This window comes from Nesoenas mayeri, assembly GCF_963082525.1.
Source record: "Nesoenas mayeri genome assembly, chromosome: 4".
In the NCBI taxonomy this organism is placed as follows: domain Eukaryota; kingdom Metazoa; phylum Chordata; class Aves; order Columbiformes; family Columbidae; genus Nesoenas; species Nesoenas mayeri.
The window spans coordinates 7,401,756-7,423,546 of record NC_137540.1 but is presented as its reverse complement, the minus strand read 5'-3'; the positions used below and the strand labels follow the sequence as shown (position 1 = coordinate 7,423,546).

Below are 21,791 nucleotides of genomic sequence, written 5' to 3'. Positions count from 1 at the left end.
ACATGTCAATATAGAAAAACGTAGGTACTCTTCTTTACAAATCCTCAATACAGTGACCAAGATAAAGTGCTGCAGGGTGGTTATTTTTGTCCTCTATGTTCTTTTGTGTTATGCTTTTATGAAAGCCGACGTTTTTATGAAACTACAGCATACTGACTAGACACTTCATTTCTGTTGCTGCCTGACACTTACATAAGGTATAAATGTTGGTATCAGAGAAACTGACCTCTGCTGTCAATACAACATTAGAGGTTAATTGGTCCAGCGAGGGTCAAACAAGCACATGTTTGCCAGAGACCAAATGTTAACTACATACAAACAATTTTTTTCAGTGCCACCTGATCAATGGTAAATCTGAAAGTTCTTCCTCAAGTTCTTCTCCTGAACCCTATTTTATTCTCTAGCGGACCATAAATGCATTTCCCTGGATAACTTCCTTTCTTAAAATTACCACACCCTACTGAATGACCACGGTGTTATTTCCCAGCCCTCGCTGAACAGTAACACAAGTGCAGTACTGGGCCATTCACAAATTTAAACAGCCACTGGGACAATAATGAATGGTTGATTTCCCCCCTTATATTTACAATGATTACAAAATGTACGTATTATTTGTTGTCTTGAAATTCTGAAAAGTCACTGTTCTCAAAGCAACACCCAGATGGTTCTCTGATGAACTTGCAAGGCAATTTTAATAACAAATTTATTAACGGAATGTTGTAAGCAAGGAACATACTGTCTGGAATTGCTTTCTGATAAAATTCAAAATGCCTTTTCATAATTGACAACCTAGGAAGTTGAGTAGAAGAGAAAGGAGCTAAAAAAATGAGCAGTAACTTGGACTTCTGGTTAAAAAGACAGAAAGGCACTTTGGGAGAAAGCGTAAGGAGCTTAAAAAAATAATTACATCCTGAGTTTTGAGAAGAGTATGTAACTATGCTTCTGATTCATAGTTCATAAAGCTGTAGTTTATTCTCCTTTAAAGGAAAAGGATTTGAGTTAGCAAGTCATTAACAGCTACGTGAACTTTGGTAGCCTTTCAGTCTGCTTTTTTAAAGTCTGAATGAGCAAATTCAAAAACACACTAATAACTTATGTCCATCAAGGCTTATTGCTTAAGCAGTTATGTTACTTAACATGGCAAGAAAACGTATTTTTCTTCTGAAGACTCTGTGCATTTGTTCTACTAAAATATGCAGAATAAACTGAGGAGGTATAATTTACAAACTAGTTTAGGAGCACCTGACTTCTAAATAAAAGGCTGCATATCAAATCACCTACTGCAGTGTCTTGCACTATGTAGCTCTGGTTTAAAAACACACCATAGACAGATTAAATTACCATTACAAAATATCACTCTCTACATTACAGAATGCCCAAGTCATCTTTATTCAGATTTTTAAGTAGAAATATCTGTAAGTTTAGAACTGTAGATGAGCACACAAGAGTATAAATCCCATGAAGACCTCACCAAGACAGACACATTCAACATCTGAAAAAATGTGTTTTTCTATTTCAAACTCCCGGTCCTTTAAAAGCAAGTTTTACAGTAACAAGATAAAAGATTATTCCCATTACCTGAAATGAGTTTTTTGAACATTTGATTATAAAGAATGTGAGTAGAAAGTCGTTTTTGTACTGCAATTAGCAGCTGAATCTACTAATGATGACTAGATAATTGGACAGATTTCAATGCTGGAAATCTGGGTACATCTTCAGTGTCATTTGAAAATTGGGCTAATTGCACAATCTGCCTTGATGTCTCAGGTACTCTACCTTCCTCCCAAAACAATCGATAAATTTCTTTCAAAAAACTCCACCAGAGGAGTTTAAAACCTTAGCTGCACACAGAAGGTGTACTGCTAAGACGCCATCTCTTTAATGAAAGTAGGGAACCTCTCCTTTAGAGACAAACTAATACTTTATAATGTTATAATGTATAGCTACACAGACATTAACAGGTGAACACCATAAACCTTATCACTTTTTAAGGAGGGGAGAAAAGCCAACACCAAAAAAAACCCCAAACAAACCACACAACAGCAAAAAAACACAATTGAAAGAAAACAAGCACTATGGCTATACCACTATGCGAAAGAGTAAAGCTTTGCTTGCTAGTGCCATGTTTGTTTGGATTATTATATCCGTTCATTCTCTCATCCGAATAATTTAGCCATCTGCTGCCTACCCTACCTACACGTAGTCTACACACACTACACCACCACCTTCCTTCCTAGCCAAGGAGACCTGTTAGTTTTCTGCAACTTTTAAAGTGTCTATACCCATCTCCAGAGAAGACTCACTACAGTGGTCTCAAGCACCCTTATGTGGTTTTTAGGATGGAAAGGGGACAACTTTGTGCCCTGTCAACTGCCACCTAACAAGCCACTGTGGAGCTCTCACAGTAGCTCAGACATGGAACTGATGTCTTGCTCCTTCATTCACTCAGCTTCCTATTTTCGCAAAATATTCAGGCACATTTTACCTTTCAGACCTCCAGCCTCTTCAACAAATTTAATGGAACTATTCAAAAGATCCAAAGGCTGAGGAGGGAGAGACAACATTGCTAAATAGCTTCATAATGAAAAACACAATCTCAAAATGCTAGTAGAGATACCAAGGGTAATCTTACAAACCACTCTAAACATCTTAAAAGATGCATTAGTGTTTTCTTCCAGACAATACAAAAATAGTTGTATTCACTTAGGTATCTTACATTTAAACGCCACTATACTGACAAAAAAACGATATCTCAACAGCAATGGCAATCTTATTTGTGAAATTTAGTTTCTATCAAACAGAATGGATATTTCCAGTACAGTCTTTTTCTGTTACTTGCCCTCCTATTACACTTTTTGAAAAGAAACCTCAAATACTGTGTTATAACTTCAGAAGATTAAAGAAGGCAGACACACTAATAAAAAAATTCTGGAATGTTACTGCTAAATGACATAAAATGACACAGTTCTTCCTTACAAATCATCAAACACACATCACTGTAAGATATCCTAAGGAACACAGAAGTCCAAGTTAAACTGAGGAGTTAGCAAGTTACACAATAAAAATTCAAGATGATTACTGAACAGTGTATACATTTCTCAGAATTGAAAAAAAAAGTGTTTCACAGAAAATAAATGGCCTACTACAAGGTTTTAAACAAGTTGTTTTTAAGATTATCAACAGCAACATGGAGTTAATTAAAATAACAAATAGTAATGATGGCTCTTTTAAATTACTGTTTCATTCAGTCAAAAACACAAGCAGAATGTATTATGTCAGTTTCTGTTTATGTGAAACACACTTCCAGGTTACTGATGTTGTGGTAGCTGTGTCCTCATAACAACACGGTTTTTATTAAGAGCCATATAACTTGGCATTTTCTGAATAATTCTGACAAAACTCAGTATTATAATACTAAAGTTTGGATACATCTCAGACATTAGCATCTCCCTAAAATCTGCCATTTAAATACCTCCCTTTTCATTCATTTCAGTGATTTCTGCATTATCTGCAAACTGAGTCAAAACTTACTTTATAGGCATGTAAGTGCATACCGCCTAACTACCCCTTTGGACATGATAAATATTCATGAGTAAAAAATTTTGTAGGTAATTACCCTGCATACTGTATGTGTGCAGAACTGCCTGTGCACAAAATAGCCCGACTACAAAATAAAGGGTTTAACAGTAACTGCTAAAACTCTATGCAAACAAGAGGCCCAATTTAGATACCAAACCATAATTAGGTGGGGACAAAGATCATACAGGCATTCTGGAAAGTTAACGAGTTGTATTAATAAGGAATTGATTTTATAGGGCACCAATTTAAAAGAAATAAGGAACTGCACGGTAATTATTTTAATCCACAGCGCAGTTAGGTCTCTGAAAAGCAAGTCAGTACTTTGTGACTCTGAGCAATTTTACGTTTGTTTTCCAGCGACCCACATTCCACTGGTCCCGTCTGTTTTATTCAAACTCAAACCCCAAAGATTCAGCTGTGTGAACGCCTACCAACCTACTACTTGTAAGTTTCCTAAACAGTTACGCTTAGCTTGTCAGTAATCTCATCTACAGTAAGTGGTTTTCAGGCACGACTGGCAGGGCCGAGGCCTGGAGGAGCCTGGGCCTCCCCAAACGCCACAAAGCCGGCGCCGCAAACCCCCAGCCGCACACCGGCCACGGGAGAAGGCAGCGGGTCCCCCGCCTCTCTAGCGAGGCTGGAGGGGCTGCACCTTCCCCAAAGTTCACCCCGCACGTAGCGGCGGCGGCCCGGAGCTGGACGTGCCTTTCCCAAGCGGATTATAACGCCCGACTTCCAGAGAAAGGGATTCATTAAGGGGCGGCCCTTCTCCCCCCGCAGCCCTCCACAGCGGCCGCCTCGGCGCCCCGCACCTCCCGCCGCTCCCGAGCGGCCCCCCAGAACCGCGGGGCGCCACGGAGGGGGCAGCGCAGCGCGCCCCGGGCCCCCCGCGGCCGGGCTCCAGCGCTAGGCCCGCGCAGGCCGCCGGCCCCTCACCGTTCTGGTAGCGCGGCGCAGCGCCCTGAGCGGCCGCGGCCTCCCGAGCGGCGCCGGGCCCGCCCGGGTAAACGGCGGCGGCACCGGCAGGCCGCGGCGGCAGCCCGGCGGGCGCGGACATGGCTCCTCGCGGCGCTCCCTCGCTCCGGTCCGCTCCTCTTGCTCCTCCTGCCTTCGCTCCGACCGCAGCCGGGCACCGAGGGTCGCCAACGGGCGGCAGGCCGCGGCCGCCCCGGGGGAGCGGGAGGGCAGGAGCGCAGGCGGGGCCCGAGCGCCGCTCCCGCCGCCGCCGCGCGGCCGGTAATGCCGCCCACAGCGCCCCCTGGCGGGGCCTCCGCGACGCGCGCTCCGCCCGCTCAGGCCCCGAGTCCCTGTTCTTCCTGTACGGGCAGCGCACGCTGTGTATTCTCTATATAGCCCATATGTACACTATCTATATAGACAAAAAGCCCTTGACTGGAGTGAGGTGAGATGCGGCAAGGCTTTTCAGTCGTACACGGTATCACAGAATCACACAGAATCACAGAATGTCAGGGGTTGGAAGTGACCTCCAAAGCTCATCCAGTCCAACCCCCCCACGGAAGCAGGAACACCCAGATGAGGTTACACAGGAAGGTGTCCAGGCGGGTTTGAATGTCTACAGAGAAGGAGACTGCACAACCCCCTTGGGCAGCCTGTTCCAGGCTCTGCCACCCTCACTGAGAATAAGTTTCTTCTCAAATTTAAGTGGAACCTCTTGTGGTCCAGTTTGTATCCATTGCCCCTTGTCCTATCATTGGTTGTCTAAACAGAAAAAGTGTTCGCGAGCCTCCCTGTTGGCAAAGGATCTCCCTTCAATTTAGTGATTTCTGCAGTCAATCACACACTGAATTGTATTAATTTTGACTGTGTGCCTGTCTACCACCTAGCTGTCACCTGTCATTCACTCCGATGTTGTTCAAGACTGAATTAATTGCTCAGGTTCTTTATGCAGGATGTACAGAAGTCAAAAGCACAATAACATTTACCAGTGATGATGTTGTCAAGACCAAGTCCAATGATACTGAGTCACCTTTACTTGTTACACATATTTGACCAGTCCTTTCCCTGTTTCTATGCTGTTTTTCCTACGGGTTATTAGTGCATTTCTGTGATTAAACACTTTAATACTTCTTAAATTATTTTGCCTGTATGCTAAGCATATGGTCCAGCTCTGACTGTTACTGTTATTTGTTCAAAGCATGCAAGGCATCCTTAAATATTGGAGAAACTGATCAAAATAATTGAGAAATATACATGACCAGTTGGTTTGCCTTTTTGTTCTGAGGGCCTTTCTAGAAGGTGCTCCCTTGTACTACAACTATCTTTTGCCACAGCATGCAACAACATGTGAATCTGTGTTTTGTCAAAGGTTTCCCTCTCCAAAGTCTTGTTTCTCTAACTCCTTGAACAGTGAGACTGTAAATATATCCTATATCACAATCTGTGAAAACTGCACATCAATTTAAGATCAACCATAAGGGGATATATATCATTGTGCTAAAAGCAAGAAGAGGCAACTGGGAATTTCCCCATTGTTGTGAATGCTTTTACAAAACCTTTCATACGGCTTTATTAATTATTTTATACAAACAAAAATTACACTGTGGTTAAACCCATTAATTCTTTGGAAATTCAGTTGTGCTGGCAGCTGGAGCATAAGCCCCTAATGGAAATCCACCATAAACTCAAATCCATTAATTTTGTTTTCCTCATTTATAATGAATCTGAATGCATTAACAAGAAATGAGCATCATTGTCTGCTGTTTATGCTATCATGCAATAAATAACACGTGAGCTGGCTCACCTAGGCCATTGCTTCCACTTAGACTAGCAACAACCTTACAGGAGTAGCAAATTCTTTGGCCAGTTGATGAGGCTTAATTACTAATAGATTTATTTTGGCCTTTGGCACTGGAAGTTTTGCAGTGACACAAAAAGGTCCCTCTGCCATTTGGGTTTGGGGGAGCAAAATGTGAAAGTGTATCTCATTACCATAATATGATAAAAGGGGCATTAAATGTCCAAACCTAGAGAGCAAAATATAGCTGTGGGTCACCCTAACTCACTAATGAATTTCTAGTTATTCTCCTGCTTTTCTTACAGAAAGTGGGCCACTTCAGTGCTAAGTAATAAAGCTTTACATTCTCACAATCACAGGCCCCAGAATGTGTTAACATGATTATATTTGGGTAAGTTGCCTCTAGTCACTGTAGTGCAATTGCTTTCCAGAATGAGAAAGGCAAATCAAGACACTTGACGTCACTGTAAAGTGTGCCTCTGCTCGGGTGACCTCTGCGTCTGACTGAAGGATAAATCCCTGCACCCTACTTCATCTGTAGCCGGCTAATTGGTAGAAGATGCTCCAGGGCAGTCATGCTCCATTTTACATGAAAATATTTCAAAGATCTAAAACCTACCAGAAAAAGATAAGTCAGTTGTGATGCAGCTCAGCTTTCTCGCACACATACATGTTTATTCCACGTAGGGTTTTTTTTCTTTATTAACCAGCTAGCTCCAGAGGAGCTGTTTGTCTCAGCAATGACCAGAGCTTCTGCGTGTCCACCTGAAGCACTTGGCAGGTATTCAGGTTGGGGACACAAGACTGAATTTTGCTTAATTTTCACGGTGTGTTTTTTTGTTTGTGGGTTGGGGGGTTTTTTTTGTTTGTTTGTCTGATTGGTTTGGTTTTGGTTTTGGTTCTCTCCAACGCTCAGAAAGCAGCAGAATCTGCCTGGCTGTAGTTCCACCAGCTCTAAGAAAAGCTTTGCACATGCATATTCTATATGGACATCATTGTTACCAGTTCCTGTGAAGACTGTAGGATAAAGGGGACTGTCACTGCCATTGCCAGGCTCATGGTAGCAATCCAGCCATCTTTGACTACCTTGACATCAACAGCAGTCTAATTGTCACCATCCGGGGGTGGCTGTAAGTGAGTGATGTAAGAGAATGATTTAGCTCTTCTTGGGACCAAGGCGGTGAGCTCTGTGAACTGCTACAGCTGATAGTTGCTGGATGTATTATAGCTAATCATTACGGCCTCTGTGCCTGAGACTGAAAGTCTGAGTAGTTGTTCCATCCTGGAACCCCTAATGATGAGTCTCATCCCTGTTCACGGTCTAGTCTATAATTTCTGGGGTACCTCTTCAAATCTGGAAATATAAGTTCTTACTTAATTTGATGCTCCTGACTGGCAATTATGCCTGGTAAGCACATTGAATATGCAGTGTAGATAAACATATTCCTCTATAGCTAGACTTGTAATACTCTTGCATGGTTTCATCAGCTGCAAACTTCAGTCCTCGGCATTAGTACTTAGAAATCACCAGGCTGGCTATGACTAAGGAACAACCTCGGCTATATCCAGAGATCTAAATGTTTTCATGAAATTGTGTTCAAAGGGACACTCTAACCACAAGCTTTCATGTGACCTTGGAGAACAGCTAAACAAAAGCGAGGGAGTCTGGGGAATTTTTGCAGCTGGTGTGCCACATCCCAGCTGTAGAAGTGTAGTGATGCTGGGCTCCAAACAGGCCAAGCTTAAGCTCATGAAACCTTTTCGGTTTTCAGCTATTAAAGTTTTATGTTTTTCCAGTAATTTTTATAAGACCTGTAAAACTAATAAACCCCTGAAAGATCTATTACTCTCTGGCAGTTTGATATTTTATAGGTTTTCCATTAAGATGGAACAATGACTCATTTGAAGCACTGGAGCTCCCTTCTTCCTTCTGTGGCTCCAGATGTGCCGCTTGCCCCCAAAGTGCAGCTTGCTGTTACTTCTTAAAGAGAAATGTGTTGCAAGCCTGGGAACTTGTGTACAAAAATGTTTCTCATTTTTTAATGCGTGTCTGCATCACTGGTCCCCACTGTTTCTTCGCATGGGTGGTAAGAAATCCACAGACCCAAACCAAAAGACGCAGTTTCTCCCTTACATTTTATGACTGTGCAAGCTCCACTATTTATGTACACCATAGGTCCTGAGGAGCTCAGTCACATGGAGATCCCCTCGGCTTCAAAGGGTTTCTCATGTGAATGCAGTCAATGAGATAGGCTCATGTGAACTGTAGATCAAACCATCCAAACCTAAAATAGAAGATAATTAAAACATTGAGGCACAACTGAAACTTGAAAGTACCTTGCCGTGGATTAGCAGCTTAGTGCTGTAAACCTCAAGGACTTTGTAGGAACAGTTTAGAAACTCTGGTTTTCTGTGTACATTTGAAACAACATAAGACGCTAAAATGCCTCTATCCTTATCTGAAGAGACTGCTGCCCTCTGAAACTAAATGAAAAATTCCTCTCACAAGATGTTTTGGCAATATTGGGGAAGCTTGTCACGCCAATTAAATATTGTGGACCAGATTCTGCACTGACTGCCTTGTCCGCTTCAGAGGGACTGACTCTGAAGGCACATGAAGCTCCATACTGGTATAGGAAAAACTTGGCTCAAAGTCATCATAGAAAGTGACATAGTCTCCTTTTACAGCCATATATATTCACAGTACCCTATCAAGTACTACTTATTTAAGGTAATTTTTTTTTTCCTGAGTATCAGTGCATTGTTTTCAGCTGAGGGAACCTGGAGGGTGCTTTTCACTGTGCAGAAGAGTACATAAATCTAATGAATAAAAAAACTTACAGATTGGTTCACATGACATTATATATATGGAAAATATTAAACTGTAATGCTCAGTTTCATTTCCAAGCACAAGCTAGGTAGTAGCATTCACGGAGAAAGACATGTTTATTTATAATCTTATCAGATGCATAAACACCCATCTAAAGAGTCCTTTTGTGCTTCTAGTTGTTCTGACAACCTGGAGCTTTTTAAACTGTGTCTTTTTACCTACCTTTAGCTTCTTCCCAGCAGTCGCTTGCTAATTTAATTCTATTCTTCAAAGTGGGTGAAATTCACCTTTTATTTTTACACCACTGACTTCTGTTGAAATAAGTGTTGGCACTGTAATTTCAAATTCACCTGGGCAGGAAGCAATGGAGGAAGTACCTCTGTTTAGCACTTGTTTTGCTAAGACTGCAATATTTGCTTTCCCATGACATAAAATTATAAAAGTAACAATAAAAGTTAGTGACTTCCTTTCACTAATCAAGTGCCTGCATCTAAATATTTTTCTAATGTAGAATGTAAATTTTCCTACGTAAAGTTCAACTTACTTTTGGTGTGAAGCTTTTGCTTTAAAAAGAAGTTAAAATAGGTCTCTGCCATCTTATCTTTTAAGAGCAGCTTGTGCTGTGTGGTTTCACATTGTACTGGAAATAGTGCAGATGGAGGTCACATCTGCAAGGACAGAGGGGAAGTGTTGTGTGGCATTATTTTTTGAGGCAAACTGTTTTTCTGTAGGTGCTTGCTATGACTTGGGACAAACAGACATCACCGCTTCTTGGCCCACAGTGAGAGATATCTCTGGATTTTCTCCCCCTTTCACCTCTACTTAATTGCGTTTGTTGTAACTGGGATCCCAGTTCGGGGTCCATTCTAGAAGTAGATGAACATTTGCTGATGGATTATTTACTGCCTGCAAAGAAAGCAGCTCTGGCATGACACCATTTAGACATGAGTCCATATTTTCAGTTTCAAAAGTACTTTCTTTAGCACTTTTGACTGCTGTAGGATGCAGAATCAAGACAGGTGACAAAAGGACTTGCAGCACTTGCAGGGCAACTCGATTCATATTGAGTTCAGCTCACATCACCCTTCTTTTTCTCCTTATGTCAAAAAGCCTTTTGTTTTCATATCAGGTTGACCCCAAAGATCTGTTTATTTATATTTGTTTTGGCCAGAAGATCAAACAGCCATTTTCTTATATTCCTTTTAGTATTTCAGCAAGCCTTCTGCTTCAGAAACATGCACCCAAAGTTAATAATGCATTTAAGTACCTTCTAGATTAAGGATGTTAAGCATATGTCTGTGTTCCTGCATAGTTTCTGAGAGCAAAATACTGTCAGAAAAACCAATTGGACAAGCACCATTCCCCCAGTGTGATAGTTCCTAAGAGGAAGGATTATGTTTACAGGAGATAAATTAACCCAATATGATCTGAGGTCTCTCAAACTGGGAGCACATGTTCATTCACCACTGAGAGCCTGGAGCTGTTCAGGAAGCAGTGGATGCTGTCACGTGAATGTCTTTTCTTTCCAGCTGTTTTCTTTCCGGCTCTAGGCTAGACTTGAACAGGGCAATTGGGGTTAGACTTGGCCTTCCTGTACCAAATTTCATGCTGTCAACTTCCTATAGCTGTGACGACTTCTGTTGTGCTTGTTGCACACTGTTTGCTTTCTATACACCAGGGTTGTGTTGCAGGACCAAGATCTTTATGTACATGCAGGGTGGAGAAAGCAGAGAAATTAGGGGTTTCTTTTTCCATCTCCTTGGAGACTTGTGAGCAACTGAGAAGTCTGTGCTCAAAGATTTTATTTTACTGTTCCCCAAGTAAATGCATTCATGAAGAGAGCTGGTCAACATGGGGGAGGACCATAAATAAATTGCCCCTTGAGAATAGCAGCAGGCATTCACATTTCCCAGCTGCAGGAGATGTAAGCAAGATGCATTCTGCTAGCTTGGGGCATGAATCTATTCCCATGTAGTGTGCTGAGGTCATTAGTTCTTAAGGATTTCACACAGAATTGATTAGGAAAAAACACTGATTTTCAACTAATGGCAGGTAATAACACTAAATTAAAAAAAATAATTAGATTTATGATTTAATTTTTTTCCCCCCTTTTATTGGTGTATAGGATGTCAGAAGCAGTGTACAATGTGGCAGCATTACTGGCAATCACATAACAGGAGAATCAGTAGGATGCCCCATATTTGAAATAATATTTGAAAGGAAGCAACATTGCCAGTGATACTGGTTATTAATAGGTTATAGGGGCTTTTACTTGCCTAGTTTGACAGGTTGCACAATAGTTCATGGAAAAGCGATTACTCTGCAATCTCTGCAGCTCTTCTTCCCACCTCATAAAGCCCCCAGAGATAATCCTGCTCCCTTTGTGCAGCAGTACCTTCTTTGGAGGAAAAAAAAAGGAGAATCAGTTTAGGTTTAGATGGGATTTTCCTACCTGGCAGAATACAATACAGGTTAACAGAGGAGTTTTGGTGGGTAGAGAGAGGCAGAGAGGACAAAGAGGAGAGCGCTGCGGATCCTGGGCTTCAAGATCACATCAATGCTTAACACATTTCTAGTTCTTGCTTCACACTGAAGAGGTATTCAGTTATTTTCAGGGCTTCTTTTTTGAATTCTACCTATTAAGGAGCATCAATATCCAGTCCTCTTGAGGATTTGATCTCCTGGTTTTTCAAGTGTACTTAGCTGTTCCAGGTGCAGTGAAAATAGCACCTTCTCTGCCTTTTCTACTTTGCAGTGGAAACTTAGATCTTCATTCCCCACCCACCATTCATCTATTCGGCCTTTCTATATTAATCCATCAAAAAAAGGCAACATTTAAATGTAAATGGTGAATTGTTTGAGGTTCACATATTTGGCTCTTATTGTCTGGCCAGTGACTCTAAACTGTGTTGTTTTTCCAGGCAGCTAGACCCTTGAGGCAGGGCCTGTGTCTCCCTCTGGGGATTGTAAATGTCAGTCACACAGAGAATGCTCAATAAATAAATAATGCTGGTTTTGTTACTGCTGTATGATGTTTCCCTTGCCAGAGAAATTATAGTGGAGCAGAGATCAAAGCCCATATGAAACAAAAAAAGAAGTACTCTTGATTTATCTATGCAGAAGACAGGAAACTGTGAGAGTGCACTCCTGCACAGGCTTGATGTTACTTATTTGCTTCTTTTTAACTTTTTTTTTACTGCTGGAGATTGAATACTTGGTCTGTTTTAAAGTCCTTCAGCAGGCTTCATTGAAAACAATACTGAAGCTCCAAATGGTTGCAGATTGGGGTAATGCAAGCATGGATATAATGGACAGAATTAAGAATGAATTCAGTAGGCAAGTTCCCTTCCAAATAATAGACTTAACTTGATTCAGTAAAGTCCTGAAACATGTGCCTGACATTTAATCTTGACTTCAAGAGGAGCTAAGCGGGTGCTTAAGCTGCCTTGAATAGCAACTGTCTCTGGAATACGGGCCTTTTGTGCTGTGCCCAGCAGTGGCAATGCCCAAAGGGGATGCAATGGGTGTCAAGCAGCTCCGAGGGTTGTACCCACCCTGTGAGTGTTGAAAACACTGTGCTTGGTTCTGTGCACAGTGACCAGCTCCAGCCTGCTAGCTGCAGTTCAGAGCTGAAACGTTGAAAAGTGTCTCTAATCTCTCTGCTGCAGTCAGCGCACTGAGATCCTGTGCATCTCTCTAACCTTTCTACAGAAATTATTGAAGTGTTCCCCCAGTTCTTTGTAAATTGCTGCCTCTATGGTATGGAAACTATCCACAGTACTTATACAACCTCATGCAAGCACTTTTCTTTTTCCCGATCATGCGTAGAATAAATTCTTCATTATGAACAGCTCAGAAAGTAAGTAGACACCTTTTTCGTTTGAGCTGAAGAAGTCAGGAAGTCAGTACTATTACAGTGGCACAATTTAGCATAAAATTAGACCTGATATCTGATCTGAGCTTTGAAGAAACTCTTCCCACAAAGGACCCTTGGACAGGGCCATTTGGCAAAGCCCACCCTGCCTTGCTTGGCAGCTGGTGGGGAGGATCACAACCCTCACATTGCCAGATCCTTCTGTAACCCAGGTGGAAGCCCACCCTTCAACAAAGGTAAATACTGCTGTGTAGCTTGAGTACCAATACCTGATCCTAGCTGATTGCTTTTATTGCACAAGCACATGGAAATGGAATGGTGGGAAACGAAATTTCCCCTGTTCAGTGTGTTGTCCAGCGAGCAGAGGCAGTGCTGCCACTAGGAGATGCTGCTGTATGCAGAATAACGGTGCTGGGAAAGACAAAAAGGAAGGAAGAAATACTTCAAACCCAGCTGAGCCATGGCACTTTTTTTTGGTAGGCATTCAGGGGTGAAATTTGAGACAGAAATATGTACAAGACTGTTGTGCTGAGTGAAACAGTAACTCACAGTTTGCAGAAATTTGGGAGGACTACTTTGGCACTTAAAAAAGAGGCATTGCCTTTTAGTTTGCTATGAATTACTAACCCAGGAGTTTACTTCCCTGATCCAGAATATTGACTGCTGGGATTTGGGTAACAAAAAGATCTGTGTTTCTGTATGTGGACAGGTTTAGCTTGCTCGATAATATGACTTAAACATATATTGAAAAAACTTCCAGGATAAAATGAAATTAAAATGCGGGGACATAATTAAACAGAGACATTAGAAGTACACCTGGGAATTCAAGTGAGGGGATTTCCTATGTCTGGGCAGAAACCTGATAGGTTTAATGGTGATTCCAGTTTGAAACTAAGGTGTTGGAAAAGCTTTTGCTAGAGCTGTGCTGAAGGACTTCCAAAAATATGAAGATTAACTGTAAACTCCATTTACGTGTTTATATTTGCTTGTCACTGTAGCAAAACTCCAGCTGCTGTGTAGCTTTATCACCCTCTGTCTGCAGTGGCTGGGGACGTTGTGAGTGCTCACATTGTTCATTTACCATGAGATAGTATTGTCTTCTGCTGGGCTATGATGCTTGCTGCCATAAAATGTCAAATGTGAAAATTAGTGAAACAATGTCAAATTTGTATTGTCCTTTGCCAACATAAATGGCTATTCATCCACAGAGAGCCCACTTATCACTAGCCATCTTTTCTCTGTGCCTTTTGGGACATGTTCACTCAACTCTGGGAATCTTTGTGAAGGCTTTTATGTTTTGCTTTGTTTTGCTCAGGGTTCTTTGAGGGGGGGGGGAGGGGGGAGAAGGGATAGTTTTTAAAAGTATTTTGGACATATAAGTTGCTGCGGTTGTCTTGCCCCCATTTTATAGAGTAAGGTTAACATCTTCATACTTGTGTGTTTATTTTTAGATACCCTATTTCCATATTTAGTAAATGCATTTCTCAGCCTTGCATAAAAAGAGGCCATTCATTTGAGTATCTAAATGTATAGAATGAAAAGTCCAGAATAGGGTATAAATAAGTAGCTCAATTCCCAGACTGAACTGTCTGTGCATTTATGGCTCCCCCTTACGCATATACTATATTGTGCACCTAAGGCAAATGTATATTCTTCAAGGTGGCATTTTAGGGAAAACAGACTCCTCAGCCAGTGCCTCCATGCAGCTTCCATTGCTGCTGCTGCCACTTTTGTGACCAGATCGCACTTCAGGTCCTGCTGAGGGCAAAACCAGCAGCGTGGGAGGTGGGAGTGGGATGTGGGGAGTGTGGGTGTGAGGTCCTAAAGAAGATAAGAGATCAATGTGGTGAAGGGGACACATGCTGTATTTTACATTTGATTTTTTCGTCTGGGTCAGCGGTCATCAGGTGTTGCAGCAAAATTCCAGCTTGGCCTTGCTAATGAGCTGACTGTAATTCTGTGAGGTTTTGGAGGGAGGAGACAGGGAGACAAATATTTCCTGAAAGGATAATGTACCTGTTTAAGTTTAATTGGGTAAGCTGAAAAACTTGTTCTTGATCAGAAAGCCTATGCTGGTAAGCCTTAAGCTTCCAGGAAAAGTCTGTCTTGTAGAACAGGGAGCATGATGAGAAATAGTTTAATTTTTGCTTTTTCTATTCTATAAGGCTTGCAAATATTCCTTGCGTGATAAGTGTACTTGTGAGGTTTCCGAGGATTTCCATGTGCAATAGACAGATTTCCTTTTTTTCTTTCTTTAAGAAGCTGTTGGGAAGTTTGTGCTGATTTTTTCACCCGTTCCACTGGTGGGACCCGACCGGTGGGTCTGCCATCAAAACTTGATCCTGGGTTATATCAGTTCCTGGTTGCTTTTGAGAGGAAGGAAGGGGGTGATCTTAAGACATGTATATGTTTTGCAAACAGATGGAACACTAGGCCCTGCTACAGGCAGCACAAAGTCTACTTTAGGCACAAGTCGCTGATATTACTTTACCATAAAGTGGGTGCAGATGTTATTGGTGAGCAGAGGAACATTGGAAACCTTTCAAAGGAAATGCATTTAAGGAGGGATTTGAAGGAGGAAGTGGTGGGAGCTTTGCACGTGAGAGGTTATGATGAAATGGTTAGACTTGATCCGTAAATGACAGGACAACATTCAGAACAGTCTCACCAAGCAAATCATGGGATATCTGATCTGCAAGTGTCAAGCCTGAAAAGTCCCTTGGCCGCTTACGAGCATTTCACACTGAATTCTTGCAAAAGTTAATCTTAAATGTGTGCCCTCCTTTGGAAGGAGGATTAACAGTGCTCCTAGGAGTACAAAAATGGGAGGCATACTCAGTTGCACAAGAATCTTGATTAACCAATCTACAGTCACAGAGGGTGAGAAAGAAACTAAAGATAGTGGTTGATGCCAGTGCTGTTCTTCTTGCGGATAGGCCCACTGTTACATGGAGCTTTTTGTATGAAATTAATTTCAAAGCTAGCACGGGGAGAATGGAAACCCCTTTAATGAGCAGATGATGGTGTTTTCAGTATCATCAGGGCAATCAGGAGCTTCTTGGAGCTGAGGCTGGACACTTTGCCTGGTAGGAGGATGTCAGCACTACTTCAACCTTTCTAAAAAGTACATCACTCACTAGTAATTAATGTGCGGAAGAAAAAGACTGATTGAAGGAATGAAATAAAAGGAAGGATGACTATAGAACAGTTAACTGGAGGCTCTGGTCAAATCTATTCCTCCAGCTCTCCCACTCGCCACTTTTTAACTGCACCCCACCATGAAGTTCAGCTCAGTGCATATTAATTTATTGGGGGTCTCTTCTCTGTTTTTATTACACAGATGTATCTAAACACAATTTCACAGGAAAAGAGAGAATCTGGACTTACAAATGCCGCTAATGTTAATGGAAGCCTCACTTCTCTGTCCTGTAATTGCCTTGAGACTGTCCAGACCGGGGGGAGATCCTTGCATCCTATCAGTTTTCTACTGAGCACTCACCCAAGTGAGTTACTGCAGGCTTATGCAAACAGAACTGCAGAATTGGACCTTTTGGTTTTCTGCATGTACCCTGCTGTGCTGACGATTAGTCTTCTTAAAATCAAGAGAAATGAGATAAGAGCAGTAAGCTCTGCTAACAGAGCCAAGCCGTGTATGGACTTCGGGTGATCCACTCTTCTTAAATCACTGCCTAATTCCTTCAATTACTCAAAAGCCAAACTCAGAAACTAATCTATCTATGGCCAAAGTATTTCTGTTCCTAAAAAAGCCAGACAGTGAGCTCCATCTGCAGATTTGGGGAGCTTTTTGCTGTTATTATTTTAAGGTGATGTCTTCTGAGTAGCTGCCATCTCTCATTGCTGTCAGAGCAGACTCGCAGTTCAGACTGTTGCTGCTGGCACGGTGCCTTGTTGCAGAAATTGTTTATTTGTATAGGTTTCTGATTCTTCATATGTAGGAGACCTAATGCATTTTATTCATTCTTCTTCTGGTTGAAGGTGGCCAGTCCTCATTCTCCTTTTATAGTCTCTATGTAGTTAACAGCTACCAACTGCTCTCATGGAATGAGGATGAGGATTTGTAATAATTCTCTACCACAAACAGCTCGCTGGGTCTGTGCCAGCTTCTTCAGCACTACCCCACTGTGATCCCACCACTTGTGTTTCAGATCTCTAGGTCTCTCCTTTGCTATCTAATTCCATGCACTTGCTTCCTGGCGAGATCCCTCACCAACACGGCACCGCAAAGTGAAGCTGACAACCTCCACGCCAGGGTTTTTTAGGAAAGGTTGAAAGACACTCTCCTATCTTGGCAAGCTGGCATCTAAAAAGTGGGAATGTTGGCAGCTTACTCTTGGATTGGCCATTCTGGGGAAAATAGCTTCATCTTGCTCTTCGTTTTTATGCCTTTTAAAGTCTCATGTGTACAGAGTTTTACTTCTTTCCTTGGTGGAATAGATTAAGAACTGTTGATTAGATAAAGACAACATCGCAGTTGGTTGAAAATCAAAGGTCAAGATTTTAAAAAAGTTTAGGAAGACAAATAAGTAACATGTTTCCTTAATAATTAAACCAGTGGCTGAACTGCTCAAGCACAGAATGTGTATGATTTGGGCCATTTGTCTGCATTCCCAAGTACAACCTTTCGAGTTAGCTTTAGGTGCTTCCGAAAAAAATCTTGGCCAATCATCAACAACACAATCAACAAACAGAGAAGTTAATTCTAAGTAGACCACCCTGAAATAGTTCTGCTTTTGCTGGCAATTTATACCATTTCCCCCCGGATCTCTCCCTTGAGTGGAATATCCGGTTGGATTTATTGTGGCTTCACCACAAATGTGGTAGCAAAGTCCTCTCTAAATTTTCTCATGAGGAAGGATTCAGCTGTGAATGAGGAAATAAGGTGTTAGAGATAGCATACAGCTTATTTATAACCTTCTTCTTGAAAGCAAATATCTTCCACCATCCTTGAGCTCTACTTCTTGGATTCTTTATCCTGCAGAACAGGCAAAGCTCTACTCGGCAAAGCTATTTATAATGAATCAATAACATATATTTTGGCCCTGCGCAGAGAAGTGGGAAGGCAGTGTATCTCAGTTGCAGTGGAAAGAAAAATATGCCTTTAGAGGACATTTAGACTTCTGTTTTACAGCTGAGAGCTGCTCGCCTTTTTTTTTTTATGGAAGACAGAGAAGCACTGAGTTCACCTAGCAAACCCACAGGATGGCTTTTAGTACAGATGTTTCTGACGCTTTGGAGCAGGGGTACTCAAACGGGGCACTACAGTGTGGGTAAGGATTTTAAGTACATTGTGCCCAGACCTCACTGAGGTCTATGACTGACACGTGGGAAATCTGTATTTATTACCAGACCTGACAGGTCTCCCAGGGGGCAGCTTCAGTTTGCTGCCTCCGTCCCCAGCTGTGGACATGACATGTGCCACTTTTCCAGGACTCGAACCCCCGTAAAACCAACCAGCTGGCCTTGAGCTCCTCTATTTTGGGACTCTTCTTGTAGGTCAGTGTTGAGAATATACCAATATTACTTTCCCCGGGGCTATGAAGAGTTTTAGCATTTTGTTAAGTGGTGCTAGGTTGAGTAGATTATATCCTGAAATGCAAATGTAAACTTGGCCTTCCACCAGGTTTAAAACAGCGGTGGACTATTTACTTTTTGATGAGTATCATGCAGAGGCATTAGTATGAAGTGTTGGAGGGATTACATGGCTTTCCTTTATTGCTGGATAGGAAGTCTATATTAAAGGGATCCTCTGATGGAAACATTGAGAGTCAGACAACTGGCACTCAGTCCTGACACTAAAGTCGTAACTAATGAGAACAAGCAGGTACACAAAGAAATCTATAATAAATCCCACAATAGTGGAGTTTAGCACTAGTATGGTCCATATTCATACATTATACCCCTTGAACACCGACATAACCAGTCACAGTCAGAAAATAATCACTAGCAGGATGTGAGGAATTAGTTTCAGTACTGATAGAAATTGCACCTCAGGTGCAAAATGCTTAAAAAAGTGAATGTACGTGGGAAAACAGTGTTATTTGCATGAAATATTTTTACAGTAATGTATGTGAAAAAATAAGAACTTGGTGCTGTAAGGTTAGGTGAGTTTAACAAGAAAATCACAGAAGATATTGCCTTCAAATAAATTTGTCTTCCAGACGCATGCACAACTGCTTTTGTTAGTGGCTTTTTACTTTTCTTCTAGCCTTTGTTTAAGTAAGAATCCATTTTGGTGTCTTTTACATCCACAAAATATCAAATCTGAATTTACTTCTCCATTTAGATATTTGTTTTTATACTGATTTAGACATTAGTTATAACTAGAAAACCCATTTTTACACTGTTTATTTCAGTTCAGATATTGTACTGCATATTGTAGGTTCCCAGCACTCTTGGTACTGCATATGCAGAAAACAGACAACAGTCTTTGCAAGAGTGCACGTCCCTGTGTAAAACATTTCTGCTAACGTGAATCAGGTGCACACATCCATAAAATAGCAGTGTAAAAGGAAGGGAAGGCATTCTGCTGGGGAACAGTTTTTGCTGGCTTGGTTAGTCTGTGGTGGTCTCCCACTTTGTTAAATCATTATCTGGTGTTGGAGCAGAACGCAAACTCATCATTCCAGAGGTTACGGGTGAATAAGAGGAAGCTGTATTGACTCTTAATGATGAGCGGTGCAAGCAGCAGGGTGAAATGTCAAGACACAAACTCGTGTCAACACAGCAGTCATGCTGGGCTGAGGCAGTATTTTGAATTTGCGGTTGGCTACATCTTATCAGAGAGCCTTGCTCCGAAGACTGAAAATACCAAAAGGCCCCTGAAAAATGTGCACCTGGAGAAGAAGTAGTATTCAGAATACTGGTCACTATTGGGTTCAGGGACACATTATTAGTAGGATATTGTTTCATTTCCTAGTACAGGCAATTGCTCTCTTCAAGGTGTTTGTCATAGAGTCATAAAATAGTTTGGGTTGGAAGGGACCTTCAAAGGTCATCTGGTCCAACCCCCCTGCAATGAGCAGGAACATCTTCAACTAGATCAGGTTGCTCAGAGCCCCATCCAGCCTGGCCTTTAATGTCTCCAGGGACAGGGCATCAACCACCTTTCTGGGCAACCTGGGCCAGTGTTTCACCACCCTCTGTGTAAAAAATTTCTTCCTCATGTTTAGCCTGAGTCTCTCCTCTTCTGGTTTAAAACCATTACTCCTTGTACTTTTTCTATTCACGTTGCCTCTAGGACCACAATTTCACTTTAAAGCAGAGTTACTGTCAGCACAGTTTTAAATTTAAACAAGAGTAAAATACATAGAAATTATAGACCCATCAGAGGAGTTCTTATCTTCAGGGAGCTGGGCTCACTTAAGGCAGGTCTACATTTATTTAGTGAAGCTAAGAAAGATCGGTTTAGAGATACTGTGTTTTGTTTCATTTCTTCCTGAGAGATGACTTTTACCATTTTTAGATATGAATTTGGACAGAATAATTTTAATTCCTATCAAAATTAGTTTAGGTTTCAATTTGTTAGCTCATTCTTGCATTGAGAGTAAATCAGATAAATCCATTAATCAGTATTAATTTTCTGTTTCCTAACACTGTAGGTAGCTGTGACATAATAGCGGGACAATGACTGGTTATTTCCTTGAAATTTCTTGAAGTCCCAGGGCTGCACTGTAATATTCTCAAGGTTTAACATGCATTTACTAACAGCATAAGTTCTACCCACAAAGCATATGATTAGAAAGTGCTGAAAGAAATGTTGATATTTAATTTCCTTTACATTAGCAGTGGAATTCCAGAAAGAAATAAAACTTGAGAGTTCAGAAAATGAACAAGCAAAAGGGAGACTTGGGGGAAAGATTCAGTTTTCTGCTGTGCATTTGAGTTTACTTAAGGAAATGTGATTTACTTGTGCATATGGAGCAGGAAGGCAGTGGTACTTCTCTCTGCAGGATCCTGGACTAATTGTGCCCAATTTCTGAGTATATCATTGCCAGAAGAGCTGGTGATAAACTCATTGCATTGCTTTTCTCTGAATTCTCTCTAGTTGTGGTCTGAAGCAAGCTTGGCTAAGCAATGGGCGATATGATATCCACACATGTCAGCCAAAGCAGTAAAAACCAATAGGAATGACTTAATACAGTGTGAGTGAATAATGTGGGTGAAATTGGGGGCGCTGGTTTGTGATCTCTGTCAGATTTGGCAGTGGCTGCTAAATCCAAGCTGCCCCAGCCGGCTGCCCTGCCCATTTTTTAAGGTTACTGCTTCTGTAGCAGAAGTGACAGAGATGGAGATGTACCTGCTCCTTAGCAGCAGTGCCATGCTCAGTATTTTAACATAAATTAAACACAGTGGTGCTCTAAGTTGATGTATTCTGAGCCCCTCAGTTCCAGAAGGACAGGGAACTGCTGGAGAGAGTGCAGCGCAGGGCAACAGAGATGCTGAAGGGAATGGAGCATCTCCCGTGTGAGGAAAAGCTGAGGGAGCTGGGGCTCTGGAGCTTGGAGAAGAGGAGATGGAGAGGTGACCTCATTAATGTTTATAAATATAAAAAGGGTGAGTGTCAGGAGGATGGAGCCAGGCTCTTCTCTGTGACAACCAATGGTAAGACAAGGGGTAATGGGTTCAAACTGGCACACAAGAGGTTCCACTTAAATATGAGAAGAAACTTCTTCTCAGTGAGGGTGACAGACACTGGAACAGGCTGCCCAGGGGGGTTGTGGAGTCTCCTTCTC

General features: G+C 41.7%; 1 protein-coding gene across 3 annotated transcripts in view; it reads right to left on the bottom strand.

Moving 5' to 3' along the window:
* Window positions 1-4,772, bottom strand: part of SEC24B (SEC24 homolog B, COPII coat complex component) — a 43,850-nt gene extending 39,078 nt beyond the window's left edge. For all 3 annotated transcript variants that reach the window (XM_080344268.1, XM_080344269.1, XM_080344270.1), the window contains exon 1: window positions 4,516-4,772. In XM_080344268.1, coding sequence (XP_080200394.1) covers window positions 4,516-4,636 — 121 coding nt within the window. In that variant the 5' untranslated portion in view covers window positions 4,637-4,772. The remainder of the gene's footprint in view (window positions 1-4,515) is intronic.
* Window positions 4,773-21,791: the final 17,019 nt, after the last annotated feature.